The sequence below is a fragment of the Besnoitia besnoiti genome, chromosome V (assembly GCF_002563875.1).
Source record: "Besnoitia besnoiti strain Bb-Ger1 chromosome V, whole genome shotgun sequence".
NCBI lineage: Eukaryota > Apicomplexa > Conoidasida > Eucoccidiorida > Sarcocystidae > Besnoitia > Besnoitia besnoiti.
Window position 1 is genome coordinate 2,844,101 of NC_042360.1, and position 22,882 is coordinate 2,866,982.

General features: G+C 56.3%; 4 protein-coding genes across 4 annotated transcripts; 3 read left to right on the forward strand and 1 right to left on the reverse strand.

The window, feature by feature from the left end:
- Window positions 1-2,997: 2,997 nt before the first annotated feature.
- BESB_062320 (uncharacterized protein) lies at window positions 2,998-7,100 on the reverse strand (the record flags this gene model as incomplete). The annotated part of the gene is made up of 6 exons (XM_029364646.1): window positions 2,998-3,952; window positions 4,194-4,233; window positions 4,799-5,275; window positions 5,510-5,677; window positions 6,324-6,458; window positions 6,737-7,100. 6 exons carry the CDS (start codon window positions 7,098-7,100, stop codon window positions 2,998-3,000), a joined length of 2,139 nt encoding a protein of 712 aa, XP_029219354.1.
- Window positions 7,101-7,510: 410 nt separating this feature from the next.
- Window positions 7,511-7,750, forward strand: BESB_062330 (uncharacterized protein; the record flags this gene model as incomplete). The annotated part of the gene is made up of 1 exon (XM_029364647.1): window positions 7,511-7,750. The coding sequence occupies one exon, from the start codon at window positions 7,511-7,513 to the stop codon at window positions 7,748-7,750; it is 240 nt and encodes a 79-aa protein (XP_029219355.1).
- A 1,840-nt stretch (window positions 7,751-9,590) lies between these two features.
- On the forward strand, window positions 9,591-10,610 carry BESB_062340 (uncharacterized protein; the record flags this gene model as incomplete). The annotated part of the gene is made up of 1 exon (XM_029364648.1): window positions 9,591-10,610. The coding sequence occupies one exon, from the start codon at window positions 9,591-9,593 to the stop codon at window positions 10,608-10,610; it is 1,020 nt and encodes a 339-aa protein (XP_029219356.1).
- Window positions 10,611-18,154: 7,544 nt separating this feature from the next.
- BESB_062350 (uncharacterized protein) lies at window positions 18,155-22,876 on the forward strand (the record flags this gene model as incomplete). Its single annotated transcript, XM_029364649.1, has 8 exons — window positions 18,155-18,227; window positions 18,756-19,274; window positions 19,553-19,626; window positions 20,055-20,126; window positions 20,608-20,718; window positions 21,296-21,404; window positions 22,021-22,220; window positions 22,673-22,876. 8 exons carry the CDS (start codon window positions 18,155-18,157, stop codon window positions 22,874-22,876), a joined length of 1,362 nt encoding a protein of 453 aa, XP_029219357.1.
- Between the last annotated feature and the right edge of the window lie 6 nt (window positions 22,877-22,882).

Here is a 22,882-nt window from a genome sequence, read left to right on the forward strand (position 1 = left end):
AGCGACAGAGCTTTGCCTAGACGACGAGAGGAGCTCTTTGTCCTTCTAGACGGACATCTGCGGCACTTCTGCCTTGAAAACAATAGCGGCATGCGGAGAAACCGAAACAACGCGAGCGCGCGCGGGAGCGGTCCCCAGCGGCGCGACTCGCGCAGGCGCGGCGGAAACGCGGAAGAGAAAGCACAGAGAAAAAGCAGCCACGGGCAGCCGAAAGAGCGCCAGGCTGTCTACACACAGGGCGAGAGAGGCCTGCACAACGACGGGAAACCGCGCCCTTTCGTTGCTGTTGCAGCCGGCTCAAGACGAGAAAAAACGAGGGGAAGACGCTCGAGCGAAAGAGACAGGGGGCGATAAGCAGAGGATCGCGCTCTAGAGGAGAGGGAAGCGAGAAGAAGAAAGACTTTCCTGCGCAACTCCCTGTCTCCTGCAGCTCTCCTCTTCGCTTCTCTCCGCGATTCCCGCGACCGGTCTACCCGAGCGGAGAAATTTAGCCACAAGGTCCTCGTCTGGCTCCTGTGTGCCTCTCGTTTCGCGTCCGGAGGAGAAACGTACTAAAGCGAAGGAAAAGACTCGAAACGGTGGTGAGGACGTTTTACGTTTGCTCACGTTAGCTCTAACAACCCGCCCTCCAGTCTGACTTTTCCTGTTCCTCTCAGCACGCCGCTAGACATGCACGCGGGAAAAGTCGACACATCGAGACAGGCCGCACCCGAGACACCACAGGGAAAAAACAAGACATTTTTTCTTTTTCCGTGCTGCTTGTCCCTCCCTCGACGCAGCGGGGAATTCTTGGCTGCGAACTGCCTGGAAGAAATCACAGAAAAGCTGTGTGTTTGGAACTTCGCATCTTTTCCGCGGGGCCGAACTAATATGAAGACAGAACCGCGGGAGCGCCGGGGATCCACAACTGCCGAGCCGCAGCAAACACTACATGCACCTCCGGATTAGTTGAAGATAAAGCTTCACGCACATGCATATATAAGTATGTATATACAGCCCATGTGTCGCAGAGGCTCGCTGGAGAGGAAAAATCCTGAGTCAGGAGAGCAGCAGTGACTGTATAGTTTGTAAGAGTCGCACATGTGCAGGTGTAATAAGGGTGGTTTCTGTGCTGGACTGCTGAAGACAACACTGCTTTTTCGCTTCTACAGTGCTGACTCTACGCGATGTGAGTACACCAACTCAGGCGTAGGCCGCCTCTGTGTTCGATAGCAGTTGAGCGCAGTTAGAAACCACAGCAGGTATCATCTGCGTGAAGGATGAAACGGAGGAGCATCTACACGCGGCGCGCGTATAAGGCGGCGGAGATTCAGCGGGGCTTGTGCAGATTCTACATGGGGCCGTCGATGGCGAGGTCGTCGGCTGAGCCGCAGACGTCTTTTAGCGCTGCGAGCGTAATTATCTCCCAGATTTCTGAAATAGATGCGGGCGTCCACGGGGCGCAGTGTATAGGCCCCTCGCCGTCTCCTTCTCCATGCCACAACGCGTCTGTGTGTGGCTTCGGTTTCCGTCAAGCGTCAGCGCATTTGCTTCATGCAGCTCTCCTAACACCCTATGTGCACGAGGAAGGTGAAATTCGAGCCTTCGGGTGACGTCCAGATGCCCCTTCGCTGTTCGAGAGCGTGAAAGCGAGCGGCCAGTGCACGAGCTGTACAGATCGGCGCTTCAACAACGAATGTTCAAGGAGAGGAGGCCGCACCTTTTGTATGCTTTTGTATGCGAAGATGCTGGCACTTTTTAGACGTCCCCGAGGGACCAGGCGGTCCCCCGGAGCTGCTTCCCCTCTAGGGTTTTAGTCTCGCTCGGAGCAGCTCCTGACTCACTGGCTGGCGGTTGCCTTTCCTAGAAGAGAGCGTGGGCGTCGTTTCTGCCCTCGAAGGCTCCCGGCATGTCTATCAGCAGTGCGCCCGACTGGGAGAGTGAAAAGCGTGGCTAGAAGTGTGTATCGCCGTGCACTGCAAGCTAGGCTAGCGCGGAAACGCAACAAACCGCGTTTCTGGCATTCGTGCGGGCATAGCACACCCGAGTCCTGGTGTCTGTACACTGGCGCGCAGTGTACGCACACCGGCTCGAGACGAGGTTTCATGTACACTCAAAAGGAGACGCCTTTCGAGTTGTTTCGAGGAGAACGCAGAGAACGCGCAACGAAAAACAATCAAAGATATACCAACGCGACTCAGACCACCACAACCTCGGAGTCTTCCAGAGCCAGAAGAGAACTCGTTGAAATTCGGCTTTGCCTGCACGCTTTCAAATGCTCGCCCAGGCCCATCTCTTCGGCTGGCGCCGCGCATGGATTTTTGGAGACAGAAGTGCATTCTCGCATTTTGCGACGGCCTCAACCATCGTCCTCCCGGTCCACCGGACACGCGGGAAGAAGAAGGCATTTCGCAGGAGGGGCTAGACGAGGAAGGGCACAGCCACAGCCGCGAGGGCGTGGGCCACCGTGCAGTGCGCCGAGATACAAAAAAAACACGCTTTACGGAAACTGCACGTCTCATCATTCAATTCCTGTACAAACTGATAGCGGTACCGATGCTTCTGCGTTTACGAAGACTGTCTCGTCGCAGTCCCCTGATCTGTTTCTTATTTCTCTCCGCTTACTCTTCCGCTGTGCCTGTCGTGAGGTGTATGTACACCACGTGGCGCGGCTTCTATGCTGTGCCCGGCAAAGTGAAGCTAACTGGCATTCCATAACATTTCGCCCCTGCAAGGACGCACACGGACAGGGGCACGGATGCACTCGAGGTGAATCAACAGGGAGCTTCTGCGCTTCAGCCGTTCTTGCGGTCCAACGCAGCGGAGACAAAAACAAAAACGTCACGGCGAACTGCCTTCGCCGCTTGCGGCTAACACTGACAGGCAAGGTACCACCCCCTTGAGCGACCGCAGCTGCATACTGCTGGCTCTAAAATCAGTGCAGATCATGCGCCCACCTGCCTCCGAAGTGAGACGCATGTTTGCCGTCTAGAGGCGTCTCCTCTAGCTGCCCCAAACTCACCTAAACGCTCTCGTGTGCTCGCTCATCCGTCTTTTGGCGTCTTCCCTATCATCGGCTTCGCCGTCGCTGGGGTAGCCAACGGAGGAGTACGAGGAGGGTGCGCCTCCCACGTCTTCTGCTTCTTCTGGGTCGGCGAACTGGTTGCCCTCCTCGTCGCCATTCGGCATGGAGGATGTGGTGTACATACAACCCGTTTCATCTCTCCGCGGGTGGTCCTTGCCGGCGAGGTCGGCGGCGTTTGCGTCCTGAGTCTTCTCACAGTAGTACATTTCGTCGCTGCACGCGCCTGCTTCGGCGTCCTCGTCCTCGGCTTCGTCCCTCCCTTCCGCCGCTCGCCAATCTGCTCTGAGCTCACCGTCGCGTTTCTCAAACGCCACCACATGCGTGTAGGGGTCGGGCACTGCGGCCCTCGCGGTGAGTGCGGTGTCCGCATCGCGCGAGCCCCCCGGGATGGTGAAGAAGGATGCGGGCTGCTCTGCTTTCTTTCCTCTCGCCAGGAGCTCGTCCTCCGCTGCCGCAGAGTAGGCCGGATACTCGTAGGCGTGCGCGGCCCGGTGCGCAGTCTCCACGGTCTCCGCGGCCTCGAGGTCACGGTCCGCACCCTCCAGCGCGCTGGACCCGGGCACAGAGAGCCGCTGCTCGAGGCCGAGCCGCACGCGCCAGTTCTCGAGCAAGGCGTCGATCGCCGGCGCGGCGTGCGAGGTCGCGACGCACGCCGCGGAGAAGAAAATCGCGTTCTGGCAGAAGAAGCGCGCGAGGTCAAAGTGGAAAAAGAGGAGCGCGAGCACCGCGCACAGCTGGAACGTGAAGAAGCCGTCCACGGCGTGCCAGCAGAGCTGACACGCGGACCGCACAAGCCGGCGAAGAGAGGAAAAAAGTGACGAGGGAGGGGGGCGGCGCTGGAGTGGGCTCGACGGCGACGCGAGGAGCGAAGAGCCGAGCGCCGGAATCCTGAAGACGCGCGCAGCGCCGCAAACGCCCACCGAAACTTCTCTTTCTTAAACCGCTGACAGAGAAGAGATACGGGATGGACGGCAGAGAGCGCAACAAGGTGCAGAGTGCCAAAGGGTAAGTGCCAGAACAAAAGCGAGGGAGAGGTCAGCCTGCCTCAGGCCTGCGCAAACAAAGAAGAGGCGGATGATGGCCTCTGCAGAGAAATGGCGGTAGCTAGGCCTGAGATGGAGAAGCTTACGTGTCATCCGAGTACGCGCCCGCTTCGATTTTTCCTTGCACTGAAGACACCCAGACAATTGAGGGCATCGCAGAAAAGGGAAAAAAGCGCCATCCGAACGCGCTTGAGTACGTAGGAAACGCCTTTCAGTCATGTGCTGCCTTGCCGGGGCGAGGAAAGAAGGATCGCAAGCTGCCTCGCGGGATAGAGCACACGTGAAAGCAAAAGGCGACGTGCCGAGCCGGAGACGCAACCGCGGGAGCCAGGCACGCGTCAACTACCATAGCATTGCGCATTCATAATATGTGTACGGTATAAATATATACCCAGATATATATTATATATATACATGAAATATATATATAAGTTATAAATGGAATGCACGCCTGCGTGTAGCTGCGTATTGCATGCATACACCACAGTTTGGGAGACGCCGGAACGTGCATTTCGGTTGCTGATTCGTCCCTGGCGCGCGGGAGATTGGCGCTGCCCGTTTCCGCATTGCTGCGCCTGGCGCGTGTCTCGCAGCACGTTCAAGCTCTTTTTCTGTCGCAAAACGCATGCGAGGAGTGTTGCCTCGTCGCGTGCTAGGCGGCTCCTGCACACGACCGCTCCCATTGCCTCACGTTCGCTGGGTCCGAAGAAGCTCATCGAGCCGCCGAGGATCGCGAAGAGGGCTTTCATCCACAGATTCCCCCCTAGAGGCGCTTCTCCGCCCGCGTAGGCCGCAGCGGCGCGGGGAGCCTGCCGGCGGAGGTGGTGCTGGAGGCGGTGCTGCTCTTCTGCGTCTTCCTCGGCCGCGCCACAGGGGTCGGTGTGGTCGTCGAGAGGCTCCTCTGGGGGGGCACAGCAGTCCACGAACTCGCATGCGTGGCTGCGCAGGTGTTCGAAGAGCGCGGCGCGGCCGACCGCCCGCAAGAGCGTCGCCAGCGGCAGCACGAGGCAGAAGGCGAGGAAGCTGAAGGCGCCAAACAGCTCCAACAGGAACGCCGCCGTCCACGCCTCCAGCCAGCCCAGTGCGAGCAGAAAGGAGAGAATCTGACGCATATTCTCGACGACCTGCCGCGACGAGCCTGCTGCCTGATGCGCCTCGATCCGCCGCTCTGCGAGAGAAAATGGAACACACGCCCGCACAAAACAAGCGGTTTTCGGCATGCAAAGAGTCGCCCCCAACACTGGCTCACGCATAAGTGTGTAATTATGTTGCAGGGGTCCGCGGAAGGCTGCACTGGCGCCTCCTCCATTGCTCCCTCCATTCCGCGTTCGCTTCTCCCTCTCGGTGGCGACCATCGCCCGCCTCGGTCTCCGCTTGGGCGAGGGAGGGGGAGGCGACTCACCCCAGTACGCGAAGCTGGATCGCAGGAACCGCGTCAGGACGCCGAGCGTCGCTCCGATGAAGAGCGTCTTCGCGAAGAACGAGTGCCAGTGCAGCAAGCCGCGCGGCGCCCCGCGGAAGTAGCCCTTTGAGTTCACTGCGCACGTCACGCCAATCATCGCCGCGACGCCTGCAGGGAAGTGACATCCCGCGGGGTACAGCGCCTTTTCGAGAGCGCGGAACGCCGGAAAGCGCCTGGCAGCGAATCGCGCAACTCGCAGTTTGCAAGGCTAACCAGTGTGAGATCCTAGGGACGCAGTGAGCTAACTAAAGACAAGGAACTTGACAAGCATTAATCGATGTATGTAAACAAGAACATGAGCGTCGCCTCACGATGTGTGATGCATCTCTTCACCACTTGCGCGTATATGTGTGTGAGTAAGTGCATGTCAGTGCGTGTGTGGACACGTAGCTGCATGCATATTAAGGTATGTGTGGACACGTAACTGCATGCATATTAAGGTATGTGTGGACACGTAACTGCATGCATATAAACGTATGTGAGGACCTGTAACTGCTTGCATATAAATGTATGCGTGGACACGTAACTGCATGCATATAAATGCATGTGCGAGCGTGTAACAGCATGCATGTGGATATATGTGTAACTTTTCCGCTGCCGGGCGTGCGCCGACTTTGTCTGATGAAGCGTGGGCGGCTTGTTGACTCCACTGGCGGAGCGCCTGCCATGTGCGGCCATGAGCATCCTTCGAATCGGGCCTGCGCCGCCCCCGCGCGGCTGTCTCCGCTCCCGTGATTCAGAGAAGTTCGCCTACCGAGGATCGCATAGACCACGAGAAAAAGGGCCTCGCCGCCGAAGCGCCGCACAACGATCACAGCCGTCGACTCAGTTCGCGTCTGGATCGCGGCCGCGCCGTGGCGGAGCTGGTGTGGGAGTTCGCGGAGGTACGCTGAAAACGAAAAAAACGCCCGCGAAACAAAGAGCTGCGCCAAGTAATCCCGCCTTACCTTTGTGACCGCGCGACACACCTCTCAAAAACAGAGGGTAGTGAGAGCGGGCCTGCCGGCGCGTCATACAAGAGGTAGCGCTAGATCAAGCGACACAGACGCATACACTGGCGGGGGGGGGGGGGGGGGGGTTGGGGCTGCCGGGGGCCGTTTTGCGGCTGAGGAGAGACTCCAGGGCGGGACTCGCACGGGGTGTCTCCGCAGCTCCTTCTCCGCTTACATGCGAGCTTGTTTGCAATCTCGAAGGCAGCGACGATTGAAGAATGCTGCGCGCCGCGGTTTGCGTCTGCTTCGGTTTGCATGTCGTCGTCGCTTTTTATCTGGGTGTATGTGGACGCATAGAGGCCGCTGTCTCGTGCCTGGAGCCCTGAGGAGACACAGTCAGAGGCTCTGTCTCCTTCGCCGTCGAAGGCGCCACGGGCGGACGGCGAGGCGTGCGACTCAGTCCCCGAGTACAGGCCGTCGCTCGCCAGCGTGCGCATGTCTCTCTTGAAGGCCTCCTTCTTGCTCCCGAGAAGAAGAGATTGCAGGCGGCCCTCGCCAGCGAGACCTGGCGCTGCCGGCGCACAACTCGATTCCTCCATGCTGGGTAGCTGACGAATCGAACACGAATGGGGTGGCGCTCGGAAGACAAGTGAGATGAGCAAGGGTCAGTACAGAGAGACGGACAGTGAGGGAAGAATGTTGGCAAATTCGACTTTTTCCAGGAAAGAAAACCGTGGGGGTTGACCAGGCAATTCCGTTCCGCAAACTGCGTACCAGGCCTACAGAGCGCCCAAGCCCCAGGCGTCGTTTGAGCTCAAGATCGCGACCCCAGAGGAGGGAACTCTGCTGTGCGGGCACATGCGTGGATTCCGAGGGCACAAATCAGGTTTGTTCACTGCATTTAGGGTCTCAACTGCGGCTTCGTCTTCCCTCAAGAAAAAACTCAACATGCGACGCAGCTGCGCCTCCGTAGAACACAGTGCAGACAAAGCGCGGAAGACAAGCGCGCATGGCGGAAATGCAGGAATTCGAACAGCGGAGCGCTACGGACGTGCGGCCAGGAGGCACGAGGAAGGCGGAAGGCGGGATACAGGAAGCTCGGGAGGATGAATTTGCAACAGGGTTTGAAGATGACCATGGGGGGCCGCCAATGACGGCGCTCGCGCCTACGTCAGTGACCTCGACGGTCTCGGCACGCCGGAGCCAAGCAAGCGCCAAGGGTGTTAACGCGTTTCCAATCAATGAGTAGACTGTCCGTGCACTCGCAATGTGTTGCTTCCTTTCATGCCCTCCTGTGTTCACCCAGTGCACGAAGAGAGAACGGGTGACCTCTGCCAAGGGGTGCCGCACTCGGCACATGCGCACGCCTCGGTGTGCGAGTTCCGCTGGTATTCTACAAATCTTTTTTGCCAACTGACACAGGGAAATAAACACTCACGGAAACGACCCCTCACCGAGTTTTCGTTTGCTTCTTCAGTGGCTGACTGCCTCTCGCGCGTCGTCCAGTATTCGAACCCTTTCGCCAAGAGCGACGTGTGAGGGCAAAAGCACTGCAGGGCGCGGGCACACACTGCCACCAAAGTGTGGCTTCCACGTAGCGCCCAGGAAACGTCTCACTACGCACCAAACTCGGCGGGAAATGCCTCGCGGGTTTCGACACAACTCGCGGAAAAACTCCTCGCACTCTGGTCTGCAAAAACGGACTCAACTTCTGCCTCCAACTCGGTGCACACCGCCCCTGCACACCACTGGCGCTCTACGGTGTGTATGCCCACGCGCCCTTTTTAGAGGACCGGGGAAGAAGAGTCTAAGCGGGTGGTCTCTCACGCCTTCTCGACGCGGCGTTTGCAATTCTCAAAAAGCACACGGTAGACTGCTCTCTCTCTGTGTCCCGCCCTGTCTCCTCCCGATGGGTTTCGTCGTCCTTCTCTCGCGCAGCGTTTCACCACAGTGGAGAGAAAATCGCCGGCAGCCCGCTCCGGGCTACCGGCGATTTTAGCGCGACCGGTGCTCGCGCGCCTCGGTGCTCGTCCGCTGCGAGCGAAGAACCGCGGGCGGTGACGACCCGCGGGCAGCTACTCTCTTCTCTCGTCTCCGCTCTCGCCAGAGGCCATGCGTATGGACGCACCTGAAGAGAAGAGGGTGTAACTGTGCAAAGTCCGTGCAAAATCATGAACTATGCAGGGTTACGTGGAATACTCGCACAGCAGCACCGGGCTCAGATAGTCACCGGCCTACCGCCGCACGAAAACTGATCCGCGTAGGTCTACGGGTTGGCATGCAGGCTTTGTGACTAGGCATTTTAAGGTTCACACCGCTGGCTGAAACCGCGGAGTCAAGAAGAGCAGTTCAGATAGATAGGTATCGCCGATGCCATTTTGGGGTGTTGGAAGAACGCTACAGCGGGTAGTGAAAGTACGGTGGTTGAGTTGTGACCGAAGAAAAGCCGAGGGACGGATCTCCGCCGCGCCCTGTCTCTGTGAGCGAAGGAACTTCGTCGCCCAAGAAAAAAGATCAGCTCTCGACAGAACTACAGCGGCGTGTCATTCGTGATATCAAGAGGCCGTGCGTTCAGAATCGCTGGCGGAGACGCCGCTGCCGAGAGGTCCTCTGTGAGCAACGAGACACCGAGGGTGCTACATGCTGTCGCCCTGGAATTACACATCTAGAGACGAGATGCATGCCCGGGGACACGTCACCCGGCGTTTCGATGCGACTAGCTCTCTACTCTCTCCCGCAGGGGAAGACAAAGTATTTGTCCGCGTTTCGGATTAGAAACAACCTTCTGAATTGGCAGATGCACTGTCGATCATTGGTGTTTGCTCGCAGTTCGACGCCTCTGGCATTCTTGCGGCACTTTCCCGGGTACAGGAGAGCGGGGGTTGCTTTTCCCTTAAGGCTTAGATGAGAACCGCTATCCAGACGAATAAGGAAAAAGGAGTACGGCCCCGTGCACGCTTGTAGCGTTGGACTGTAGGGTCTCGCCCTTTGTTCCTGTGTAGTGCCTCAAAGTCGGCCTTTGTTGTCCCGTGCTTCTTTTTCATCGCTTACTGGGAGCGCGTCTAGATTGACGTCGTGGGAAAGGCACGATGGCGACCCGCGTGACCAACGTCGTTTCCTTCCCGCTTTGTTTTGCCGCTCACTCGCCTCGTCTGCAGGTCACTTCTCTGCGGTGGGCGCATTGTGCGGGGCTCGCACAAGCTCTCAGGTCTCAGGCGCATGCCTCGTCCGCGCCGGCTGGTGCTTCTTCCGCCGTGCCTGTCGCGGCTGTCCTGCGTGCGGGTAGTCGGCAGAGGTCTCGAGCCGTGAGCAGCACTTCTGCGCTTTTGTCCAGCAGAGGACCCCGTTGCCTTTCTTGCCTCGTTTCGCCCTGCCTCGCCTCATGCGCTACACGCTCTCCGGGCTGCATGCGTTCGTCGTGTTCGCCCCTCGTCACCTGTCTTTCCTCCTCCTCTTCCGCTACGTCTTCCGCTACGTCTTCCGCTTCTTCGCCGACCAGGGCGAACCAATATTCCTTTTTTAGTCAACGTAATCTGAAGAAACACGCGTCTTGCTATTCTGCGGCGCCGGATGGAAATACCGGGGGCCACTCGGGCGCCGCCGCGCCAGTGTCAGCAAACCGAGAAACGCAGAGGAAAAGGAGGGAGGCTAAAGAATTGTGTGACGCGGTACCCTTCTCGTCAAACTGCGCTGTAGCTCCTTCCTTCCGGTCGCTTTCCTTTTCATGCTCAGTCGTCGCCTCGCCTCGCGCGTTGTCGAGGTGTACATACACCCGAGAATTCAGCACCGAAAGCGAAACAGAGAAAAACAAGTACGGCCCAGACGCGCCTCATCCTCCCCCTGGTCTCCGCTGGTCGTGGTGGGAGCTGTATGTAAAGGGCGTGAATCCGGAGTATCCGCCTCGCCAGCGTATGTACGCATTCCTGACGGCTCAAGGCGTGGACGTGCTCGAGATGGAAATCCGGGAGATTGAGGATGCCACGCGGTGGTTGGAAATGCGAAATGTGTACGGAGAAAAGTTCCCTCGCTTCCCCTACGACGTCACACTTGATGATAAAGTGCAGGAGCTACGGGAAAAATACCCCTTGGTCGACAAGCGGGACGAGTGAGTGCGCTGGGTGCGAAGCTATAGGGACTGGCGCGCCTTCGTGTCTCGGGGCGCGGAGTTGAGACGGTATGCGTTTGCGTTTGTCGTTCCAAGCTGCAACGTGGCGATCGCTGGCAGGCAAGCGTCAGTGTTGTACTCCAGTCGCTAAAAGGTCCAAGAACGGTTGATGCGTGAATCAGATATTTCTACCGCGCAAATCGAAGATGTATAATATTCAGTATACGTTTTTTTTCTCATAAATGCTGTCTCGCTCCTTTTCCTAAATTTTCCTGATCAGGGCGATGGTGCCTGGGGGGTTCAGCAGCCCTCGGTGGCGCTTGTTTAGTGGAAGTGCAGCAGCGTTTATCGGTCCCCACGTACAGGCCTTCTGGGGGAACTGTGCTGCACGTCGTCAATACAGTCGTCGACTGCAGCCAGCCTCGTGAGAAACCGCTCGTGGCCAGTAATAGCCTCAGCGGCGTAGACTTTCTCGAATATGTGCGTCGAATGGAGAGTTGTAGTATCAGTATTGAAAATGAATTTTGAGTAGTTTTTAAGAGGCTCTGTAGGATTATGTGAGTATCGGCCAAAAGAAGAAGTAACACTGCCGTTATCAGGTGATCCGTGCGATGCCAAAGGATGCCCACGCATGGGAGGCAGCGGAAACGGGCAGTGAAAGGCAGCGCGAGTCGGCGCGGGATCAAGGATACTGGCAGGTTTTCAGGAAGCTCTGGCAGTGGGTGTAATGTGTAACGTCTCCATAGCGCGTCTCAATCGGACCCTCCCCCCCGCCTGTCCATGCTGGCTCCCCGCGGCGAGTTCCGCACGGGTGCAGCATGGTGTTGCATAATTGCCCTTTGAAAGTGCAGTATTTTACTTAGAAAACGCCAGAAATATACCAGCCACCTAGTCAGACAGCGCATGAGCGAGGTGGCGAGGGGGAGATCAAGTCGAATGAGTCGGAGGGAAGGCCCTCATGTGAGTGAAGTAGCGGGGTGATAGGACGCACTGAAGCAGCAGATTAGTCGTGGACGGCACGGTGATTACCGCCACCAGTCCCATTCGCTCCATGTCGACGAGGAGGTGAACTTCACGGAAGAGGCTGCGGACAGCAGGATACTCTCGTGAATACAGGCCACACATCCGACTTGGCGCTGTGCTAAAAGTGCACACAGTCTCACAAAGAGGCCCGACACGTATCCAGAAAGCTAGTGAGTAGGTGTAGCCCACCGTCAGATTTTCGAATCCCCCGCTTCCGACAGGGTTGATTGAAGCGGTTCCAACTACGTTCCCCTGCGACTACTACCGTCGACACCTTCAGTTCAGTTTCGTGGATGGCGCCCACCATTTGAAACCTTTGGTTCTGCCCAGACTGGAAGCACGTGATATTCTTGGTTCAACACAGTGTCAAAGAATAAACTATAGCGCCCGCCCGAGACTGCGGCTCTGCTCCTGAAAATACTTAATTGATTCACAGCAGGCCAATTGCGCACTTGCGGGCGAAGTGAGAACGGTGTGAGCTTGAGGGGCGTCATCCCCCCGGCTGTCCCTGTTACAGTTCGATGTTTTCAGTTCATTACGATGCAGCATCATGCACGAGAAGCGACGCACTGGTTCCTTACGGTAAGATACGGCTGCCCGGAGGGGTCGACCGCTTGTACGGGTCCCCGGGATTCAGTCTGCGCACCCAGATAGAAACGACGTTTTCATCACAGCCGAATTATTCGATTCGATTTCGGAAAGAGGCGGCTTACTACATGGGAGTCTGATGATTGCGCCTGCGTGACACCATGCATACAGAGTCATGACCCGTCTGCGAATTTACTTCAGTCGCGCGGAATAGGCTGTTATTTTCCTCCGAAGATACCCATTGTCCCCCATCCCCCCACGCCAATCCCGCTGCCTGAGAATGAAGTGAGGAAGACATAGTGTAGCAACGCTGCGCACAATAGTTGGTGAAGGGGAAAAACTGAGGCAAGCCCCAGCCATTTCTAGGATGGCGATTCCGTCAAGCTTGCATGTTCAGGGCCACAGGAGCTCCGCCGCTCTGAGGGCCCCGCCAGCATGCGAAAGAGACACAGCCAGATATGCCGCATGGTTGGCAGAGCTTTTTGGAATACAGGAACGATTTCTTCTTTGCCAAAGCGCCGCACTTCCCGATTGTCTCTGTTATGTCTCAGCCACGCACATATTCAGAGCAAATCATTCTTTCGTGTCCATGGCACACTACCCGCGCGCGACAACCCGTGTTCGTGGTGGCAGGCAATATACAAGACTTCTTGCGGCGGACGTAACCTGCTCACATCGAGGTGTGTCGATTCTTTCGTATCCACAGCAACGGGAAACGCAGCTGGCGTTGTTAAGGGTGAAAATGGCAAAAGGCGCAGATGGCATCTGAGCGCCTCAATGCAACTGCTATAACCAAACGACATTTTGGTCAGGCCGTCTCTCGTTGGACTGGCGTGTGGTAGCAGCGTTTCAGAGAAGGAATTTTGAAACCACGTGGCAACCTGAATCTTGCCAAGACGCAACAGCGCCCTTCTGCGCCTTAGCCCAGGGAATGTTTATGTGCAAAACTGATCCACGCGTGTCTGGGGAAACGCACACTTATCGTAGGCTTAGGATATAGGGGCCTCGCGTCCTGAAGCAGCCGCTGTATCGTCCAGCACGTGAATATTGTTGTCCCCGAGAGAATGCGTTTTCAGCACGCTGACAAACCCCCCGCTTCTTCGCCTCATCGAGTGTTCCACGGAAGACGTTCAAAAACCCTCATCGTCGTATTCATGGCGTGCGAAATACGAGCTCATCCCGGCGCTCAGAGGTCTACGTCCACCCGCCGCCGAGCGGTAACTTCAAGGACTGCAGCTACCGGCCGCTACTGTCGAACCTAGTGACTTGTTTGTTTGTGTCGGAACGTCTGCTGACGAAATGATGTCAATTGGCGGGGCGCCTTATACCAGGGGCTTCCTCGGTCCCGCATCTTCTGATCACAGCGAGAGTCTGTCAGTCGCCGCTCAACAAGCGATACAGGAGATTCTGCCGGCCGAACCACCAGCTCGAGCCAGTGCAGTAGTAATCCATAGGTAGGCTTTTCAGGAGAGCTTTCAACCGCTAACTCAGAACTGTTCTTGGTCCAAAGGCACATCGAAGCGGAGACTGCCACAACCTAGAGCGTCTTGGGAGGTCTCGCACAGACGATTTGCTTGGGAGGCCGGTAATATGACAGTCCAGTTCCACTTAATGCCGATATTCCTCGGTGGGGTAGAAAAAGGGGCATACGGTTAGCAGCACCTGCCAGACCATGAGCAAGTGGAAGTCTTGTCGCATTACAGAATCAGGTTTCAGGAGGCTTCCGAGGTTAGGGAAAACCCGCCGCCCCCCCCTTCCCCCCCCCCCGCATATGTGTGCACGGGCGCGCGATTCGCTCTGAAAGGAAAACGAGACACATTTCTAGATATATAGAATATTAATGTATACAGGCAAGCGGCACCCTGGGGCGTACGCATGTTTGAGCCTGTCCCCGCTGTAAAGAATGTGTGGGAGGGACGTAGTAAAGTCTATCTGGGTACCGCTGTGGGAGTTTGTTGCTGTCTGAAGGACGGATCAGATGCTGATACGTGGCTATGAACCCAAGTGGGCGAGTGAACGACGAAAGCGCTTGCCACGAGGCGGGTGGCATTCTGCTATTTCAGAGCCGTACAACCCCATGGGTCGCCCGATCATGGTGCTGAACCTCGCTTACAAGACGCATGTGAGTAGATCTGTCAACTCGCTCGGTAGACGTGGGTATCAAACTGGAAGATAGAACATGTGCCGGACGAGGCGCGCTCTTACAGTTCTTCACTACACCCCGCCTATGAATGGGTAGTTACATGTGTAACATCAATCAGAAGTCAACCGGTCAGAAATACATACATACGACGCCGCTATGAGGCTTACTCGCGCTAGGCTCCAAGATCATAGCCTACGTGAAGCTCGCGGCTTTTTGGGGTAGACTTCGGGAGTTTGTTTCCACCACCCCTGGGTTTCGACTCCAGTCTCGGCTAGGCAGGGAGGGGTCTATTTTCCTTTGTCGTCCTGCGCAATTGCATTCCAAAATCGTTCTTCTAGAACCCCTCGAGAGGGGCTCAGGCTCCGTGATTGCTAACGTATTCTTAGAGAAGGTGGGTCTCACACCACGTCTTCAACAAGAGATATCTTGGCTCCTTAGCCAACCCGCACGTAGAGGCCATGCGATATGGGATGTGCACCCATGGAAATATTCCTATTTGGATCGAGAACACCCGCCACTAATACTGTCATGTGAACCCGGCCAAGATGCGTCCAGAGTTTCGCCGCAGATGCATATATACACATACCTACATGCTTGCAACAGCGTTAGAGATTATGCATGCTCGACTAGACGCCTCTTGAGCGGCTTCCTCTAGGCTAACCCTAGCCCAGCAGGGTTTCCAGCCGGAAGCCTGTCGTGTCCATGGAGAGGCGACCTTCGTGCCGCCCTGTCAAGCGCAACGTTCCAGACGAATCCGCTGCTCGAGCTTTCAAAAACCGCGAAAAAGGGGTCCCTGACTCACCGCGGCGATGTCAAGAACGGTCACTCTGTGCCCTACGTGAAATCCGGCCTTTTTGCCAAAGACACGCCGCGCACGTCTACGTCGGCTAGAGGGAAGCAGAGTGAGGAATACCGCGTGCTCAAAAAGTTCATTCTAGAGGCTCAGAAAAGAGTCAACCGCGTAAGTGCAGATGGAGATCAAAAGTTTGTAGGTAACACCTCCGCAGAGTCGCAGGAACGACCATGCTGAATTCGTACGATTCAGTCCCGGCTTTGGCTATTAAGACCGTCACACGTGTGACAGCTTGTGTGCACGTGTGCCGTGGCGAGTTCCTTAGCGCTTCGCGTCATAACGTTTCTGGCCGTTGGCACCTCTGCATCCACTTGCGGGGGCATGCTCTGATTTTCATACTTTCATACCCTCCACAGAAGCAGGCACTGTCCCGCGTCACACTGCCGTCTGCTCCCGCATGTGCTGATGAGTGGCGGAGATGGCGGCCTGCATTAGTAGGACTCCGGCACCTTCCCGGCAACCACCTCCTCGGTGCTGCTGGCTCAATCCGGCGGTGGTTTCGAATGGTTTCGCATGTTCATCTGTATCGCAGGTGCGGTGCGGGGCTGCGAATGATGACTTGGATGATGATAGTCCCGACACGCATACCGCTAGAACTCCGGCAACTGGTTCAACTCCGCGACCGCCACGTATCCCTCTGCGTCTCCCGCTGTCGGTGCGCGTCGAGGCAAGGGGCTGTGCCGACGACCGTTTGTCAAACACCGCGCGACGCAATTTTAGAAAACGAGCCCTGGTTGTTCCCCAGCTCAAGAAACTGAGACACGAAGCGCAAGAACCCGTGGAGTCGGAACGCCTTCTCGCTCTCGAAGACTACGTGCACCAAAATGCGTGTCATTCGGGAGGAAGCGCGGCCGCCTTCCTCACACGGGCAGATGCGGGAACAGAGACAGAACGACAAACACAAGGACCCGAAAGCCGTGGAATCCACGCGCCAGAAAGTGAGTCTACTTGGTAAGCGATTGCGAGTCAACCCCCAACCCCCCCCTCCGCCAGCAGCCAGCCCCCGGCTGCGTTATTGGCGGCCGCCATGTGGTGCAACCTTTCGACAAGCGGCAGCCCCAGAGTGAGAGACTCGTGGCTGGTTGTTCTGGGGCGCTTGTTTTCCTCCGTGCCCTTGCTGATCGCGGTCTTCGCGTACGCCTCCCTGCTTGTCCTGGTGCTGCAAGAAAGATCCGCTGATTATGCGAGGGTCGGAGAAGACACATCCGACGCTCCAGAAGAAAAACTGCGAGAGCAGTCGGATTGTATGCGAGAGGGTGCGCACAGTACAACAATCAAGGCAGTTCGGAAGGGCGGAACTGCCGAGGCGCGAACCTCGCGCTCTCGAGCTGAACGCCCCTCAAATTCGGCCCGCGAGACAGGCGCCGGCGACCGCGAGAGACTCGTCAAATCGGCCCTCTCAGTTAGAAGGAGTTTGTGTCTTCTGAGAAGCTCGCTAGGAAGCACGATAGAGGCAAACATGTCGCGCATTGAACGGCGACGGACCCATCCGTGAGTCTAGCGTGTACCGCTCACGCGGCAGTTACATGCCGACGCACCGACAGCATGCGCACCTCGCTTTGGCATTTGTGCTGTTGTGGAAGAAGCCTGTCTTCTACGTTATATTCATGCGGGGCCTGTTTGCTGGGATAGACGAGGGTCGCTAGCACCACTCAGCAGCGCGTTGCTGATAAGCTGGAAGATGAACGCTGACAGCGAAGACGTTACCGCTGTAGAGAGACTGAGGCGGGCGTGGAAGTCACGCACGACGCACTGGCTGCAGGCTTGGATTCTCTCACTGTGGAGCGAAAAATCTGCAACGTGCAACGATAGGAGCTCTCGAGTCCCGCTTCACGGAAACGTTCGTCTGATATCTCCCGCCTTGTGTCGACAGAAGCCGCTCAGTGGGGAAGGAGGAAAGCATCAGGCACGCGCCCCACCCGAACCCCGCACCTGGCTATCTCCCCCCGGGTTCTGCTTCATCTGGACAAGAGGCCGCACACGAAAGTGCAGACACAGATGAGATCGCACCGCCGGAGAAAGGCGCCACTCGAGAGCGCACGTGGGAACGTTTTCTGCAGAAAGCCGACGAGTCCCTCGCCTCTGGGGGCCCCAGCCTCAGACGAACGCCCTCGTGGTTCCTTCGTCCAGGATTCAAACGAACAGGTAGATAAAACGCCCGTGACGGGAGGGCGCGAGGGAGAAGAGTCTCCAGAGTGCGCTGCTGCGTGTGGTTGTACAAACCAACGAGAACGCTTTGTATCATCAGCTGCGCTGTAGAAAGACTGTCGAATCTTAGGCGAGTGGGGCTTCCCGGTCAGTCCGAAGTGAGGCTCGCTGACTACGAGCTGAGAAGACAGATAAAGCGTCGCGATACTGATCGATCAACGAAAACGAAAACAACGTGTAGCATTGGGAGCGGGGAGACGGTGACTGGCTCACGAGGCTGTGAAGGCGAAAGCCGTTCGCGCAACTCCGCATATCGGTTTCTCCAGCTGCGATATCTTTTGACTTGGTTATGTTTCAGGTAACCAAGGAAAGAGCAAAAGAGGAAGGCAACGGCTGCCAACTGTAAAAGGTCGACGCTCTATTCTGAAACGGTCGAGCACGCCTCGGTTCCACGATCGCCTACGAATATGTATACGTATAGATACATAAATAGATATATCTATAGATAGACAGATAGATATATAGGTAGCTATAAACCGTACGCTGAATATGTATACGCGTACACACTCTTCGTGATTCTCCTGGCAATCCGGATCAGCTTCAGCACTTGTGTGAGCTAGAATTCGCAGGACGCAGGACACGCAACGCGGTTTTCCTTTGACCATCCGTTTGGCGACGTACGAAGAATACCTTGAGCGCCGCCGGCGTTCCGAATCCGAGGAAGAAATAAAGAGCAGCGGCAACGGTAGGTGAGTATGTCCTTCTTGTAAAAGGCAAATGATCACAAGCTTCAATGACAGATGTCGACCCCGTGTACTCAGAATTCGCATGTCAGGGGTGTTCGTACTTCGTTGATATCAAAATCGGTGCGACAGTGCCTACGGCAATGTCTTATCTATCTCGCAAATGACAAGCTTACCAACTCCGCAACACTGAGATGACAACTGCGTCGTCTGTATCCAACGAGATGGACACACAAGGCGAATGCATGATGCCAGGCGTAGAAACTGGTATTGTTCGCAACCTCGATCGCTAGGAATCGCTACTGGCTCCGCTGCGCTTCTTGTCTGTACGTCTATATATAAACAAATATGGGAAAACTCCTGACTTTGTTCGTCTTGCAAGCAATACTCCATTGTGCGCAACCCCACAGAAGTTTCCCTCATTTGTTATCCTTTGCAGACTTCCGTATTCTTACTCATATATATATATATATGTACGGGGATACTTTAGCCTATATAGGCAAATGAATGACTATACTTGCTTGAGGAAAGTCATGTGTAAGCGCAGATCTTTCTTCCGTCGCTGTTCAACGGCGCTAGAGGCTGCTTCGACATGCTGAAGGGCATCCTTATGGCCGTGTGCACTTCCCAGGCATGCGTGTTTTGCTGCAGCGGCGCTGCTAACATCGTCTGCATTCTTGCCGGATGAACCGTCGATTCATGCTTCCTCTGCTGTGTCGTCCGGACGGCTGCCTTTGGAGCGGTGCCTGACTGAAGCGGATCGCACGTTTTGGACTTCGTGCGGACTGCCCGCGCTCGCCGGCTGGAAGCTGTCATCCAGACGGAAGAGTCAGCTGCATGCAGAGGGCGCGCTGCATAAATCTGCCATCCCGTTGCGGATTGTTTTGCCTTCGCCGAGACAGCGGTCGTCGTCTCACGTCGCCGCCACCCCCGACGCCAGACACAAGGATTTCGCAGTCCCGAGTGTGGCCTGTGAAGGCGCGGCTTCCAGTGGAACCGGGGACTTCGAAAAGCCGACGTCTTTTGATACCGTCGTCTTGCTAGAAGCAGGTTCGGCGTCGCATGGCGAGCGACCCGCGCTGCTCAGCATGCCCCTAGAAACTGAAAAAACGCGCGACGCAGAGGACGCCAGCGCTGAATGCGGTGCCACTTCGGGGGAGTTGGCAACCGGTGAGAAAAGCTGTCCGGGGGTAAACTCGAGGAGGGCAAAACGGCGGTTTGTAGGACAGGGAGATGCTGCCTTCTAAGGGGGTCATTTGCCCCGCTACCTGCGTGGCAATGTGGAACCCCTTAGGGATCCCCGTTCGGGATGAGGGAGGCAGCGATGAAAGGAAAAGGACGCGGAGGGTTCGCTTCTGCGGGCAGTGAAATGTGTCTCAGAATTTGCATCGGCTGATCTCGTGTGGCTCACAACCGCGGCGGAGCGATTGCATCTTTGATGCGCTCAGACCGAATTAGACAAGACTCCGCGACCAACGCGGGCCGAAAGAGTCTCCACGAGCTAAAAACCGAGTCGCTCCGGGTATGGCGCTCGATCTCCACGATATTTGCGCTCAGCGTATATCCACGGCGCAGGCAGTCACGGGGTTCTAGCCAACCAGGCAGCAATTCGATTCCGGGTGCGTGCGGCGTGGCTCAGAGGACCAACTGAGCGTTTCGTAGCGCCTGTGAAACAGGGTTGTATCCCTTCTAGAATCAGGTAGCTAGCGCGGAGGTGTCTGCGGATGAACCGCATATGCACGTAGCCGTGCAGAATAGGTGAGAGCGAGATAATATGCAAAAACGTAAGTGCACGCTGCACGGCTTCGCCACTGCGCGTATGGAGTTTATGCTTCCGGCAACTCCCTCGGTGGGATCCGCGATGCCCCTTCCCGGTCAGCCTTCGGGCCTCTCTCTTCCCGCACTAGTGTCTTCAGTCCGTCGCCCCTTGGCTCTCTGCTACCCGCTCAGAAAGCCTTCGTGGCACGCCACGAACTGAAAATTAGGCAGAAAGACCACCTTGTGGCGGTGTTGGCAGCTCGAGTAAGGGAAAAAAGACACGCAAGGCAGACCAACGCTGACGCCAGAACTCGTGCGCCTACCCGTCGAGGCGCATGTGAATCTAGCGGCGGCGCACCCATCACCCGTTTCTCACCGTCCTTTTCTTCAGCTCCCCGCATAGCAATCAAAGACACCACCAGAGCGCTCTGTATATTCAAAAAGGCAACCATACATCTCGTTGTGTAGTTGCTAGCAGGCGCTGAGGCGAGTCTCATCGAGGCGATCCGTAGATGCAGCCACACGCATGCATGCGCATGCAGGCTGGCCGGCCCGAATGAGCATCTCGACACAGCCGCGCATGCTGGCTATCACACAATATTTTTGGTGTTCAAGGCTTAAACGCAAGAACCCGTCGAGTCAGCGTGACAGGTCAACCTCTCCGCGGCGCTCAGACCGAGCGGTGCCCGTAGTTAAAAAATAAATCTATGCTACCGTAGAACGATGTGTGTTCCACGACTGACAGGAAATATCTCGTATTTTCGCCACAGAAAACAAACTGCTTCTTCTTCAAGCCCAGAAAAGGAGTCTCGTCCACTCAAAGCTCCCAGCCACCAAGGGGCTTGCGCACGTTGACGTGAGACAAAACACACAAGAGGATGACGAGTGATCCAAAAAGAAAAACGTATTACGGCAGCGCCAAGCTTAGCCGGGAAGTTAGCGTCTAAAATATATAACAACCAGTTTCGATTTGAATGCACAAACGGACATCACTAAGCGGTGTAACGCCGCACGTGTCTCCGTAACGTATCTGTTCGCTCTCCAGGCAGCGTGTGTGGATATATACGCTTGCCCGGGTGAACGGAGCTCGAGTTCAGTTTAGTATATTCAGTGCTGGCTTCCAGTTTTCACGTTTCTTTATCGACGCGACGCTGCGGACTGCCCGCCTGTGGTTGCTGTGAGGATTCACACGCTCCACAGAGGACCCCTGTCTCTACGTTCGTGTCTGGCTCCGCAGGTGTCTCTGCATTTTTCTGCGGTATGCATGCGTCTGCACACGGACCTAAAAATACGGAGGAGCCCATACATGTATTCATATTGGCATGCGAGAATGTGTGAGCGGACGTGGTCAGTTGGGTGTCGTGTGCGAAACCGCATAGAATCCAGATATGCACCAGTCTTTCAGCACTGTCTGTCTCTCGGTGCTTACGCAGGTGGCCGCACTCGGCGTGGGAAGAGAAAAGCGACAGAAACAGTTGGTGGCATGGTACTACGCGGTTTTGGATGCTGCCGCCGGCTGCGGAGACGACTTTCTAACAGCAAGTTCGTCAAAATGTTTGCTGCTTGGCCTCGAAGTAGTCGCCAAAGAGGGAAACGCTCATTGGCTCGGCTTAGGCTCACGCCCAGCTACGTCTGTATGAGTGAGAGCGGTCTGAAATAGCGCATGCAAAGATGCTGTAAACAAGGGCACTTGTACACTACACTTCATGCATGTCTGCACATATGCTGATACGTGGCCGAAGCGAGAAACGACCTCGAGCGGCATTTTCCTCTAGGGTACCGAAATGCACAAGCACATATACAAACTGATTGACGAAACAGTAGTCTACGTTGGGCCCCCCGGCAATTCGTTTTGCCATCTGTTTGCCTGGAGTCCATCTGCATTCTCACGCGGGCGGGCGATTCAAACTCATTCGACTTTGCGTCTGCACCCGCATTCGCTACCCGAGCAACGCAACAGCAGGGGCGTGAAGGGCACACACAACAAGCCGTGGGAGGCAGCCCTACACGGAAACAATCGAGGAGTATCGTTTCGGTTTTCCTGACTTGGTTCTTCCTGTGCGTCGACTCGCCCGACATGCGCAGACACCAACTCCTTCTCGCTTGGTATCCGTGATTCTGTTTGCCACGTTCTCACAATTACATGATAATTCTCAAGATCCAGGTGGCGTGCGGGGTGCGTTGATTATCTCGCCAGAAGACGCGCGCGCTCGTGGCTTCGGAGCTCGAGCAGCGTTGCTGGAAGTGCTCCGCTGCCTCCGCGAGGAGGTTCAAGCAGGCCGTAGCTTGACTTACGAGACGCTGGCGCACATGATTTATCTTCTTCCGCTTGACGCCTTCACTCCTACCCTGGCCCGAGTACGCGGAGCTGCGCGACAGTAGTTTGTATGTTTCGAACGGGGATATGCATTTACGCATATAAGTCATTATGATGGTGCTGCCTCATTGGCTGTGCACTGAACAGTAACACGTATCCAGGAATGTGAGACGAGTCCAGCTCTGCATGTCTCTTCGTTGCGCTTGGGGGCTGTGAGTGGAATCAGGGTCTGTCTGCGACTTCGCAGGAAGCGCGGATCCCATTGCTTCTTCGTTTCACTGCATATGGCGTAATTACTGTGTTAGGAAGAAGCTTTATTGATGTGTAGGCCCTTGAGCGCAGAGGCCCACACAAATATGTGTATATGAACCTCATCGCGTTACCGTAGTCAGAGTCACACGGACGGGCTCGATGCGAGAGCTTGTCCAAGGCTTGCCACGGCGCGTCGTGCTGAACAGTAGCACATTTTCCGTATACCTGCGTCCGCTGATAGGTAATTCTCAAGGCCGTCCAAGTCCTCAAGAATCCTCTGCACCAGTTGTCCAACCTCCTTCGCGGTCTTCGCCAAGTGCACGGGGTCGTCCCGCCCGAGCTCGAGACAGAGGTCGTGAAGCTCCTGACCAGCGGAGTCTCAGCTTCTTCGGGTCCTAAAGCGGCAGCCAGGAAGCGCCCGACTCTGCCTCTGGATCGCGTATAGCGACCA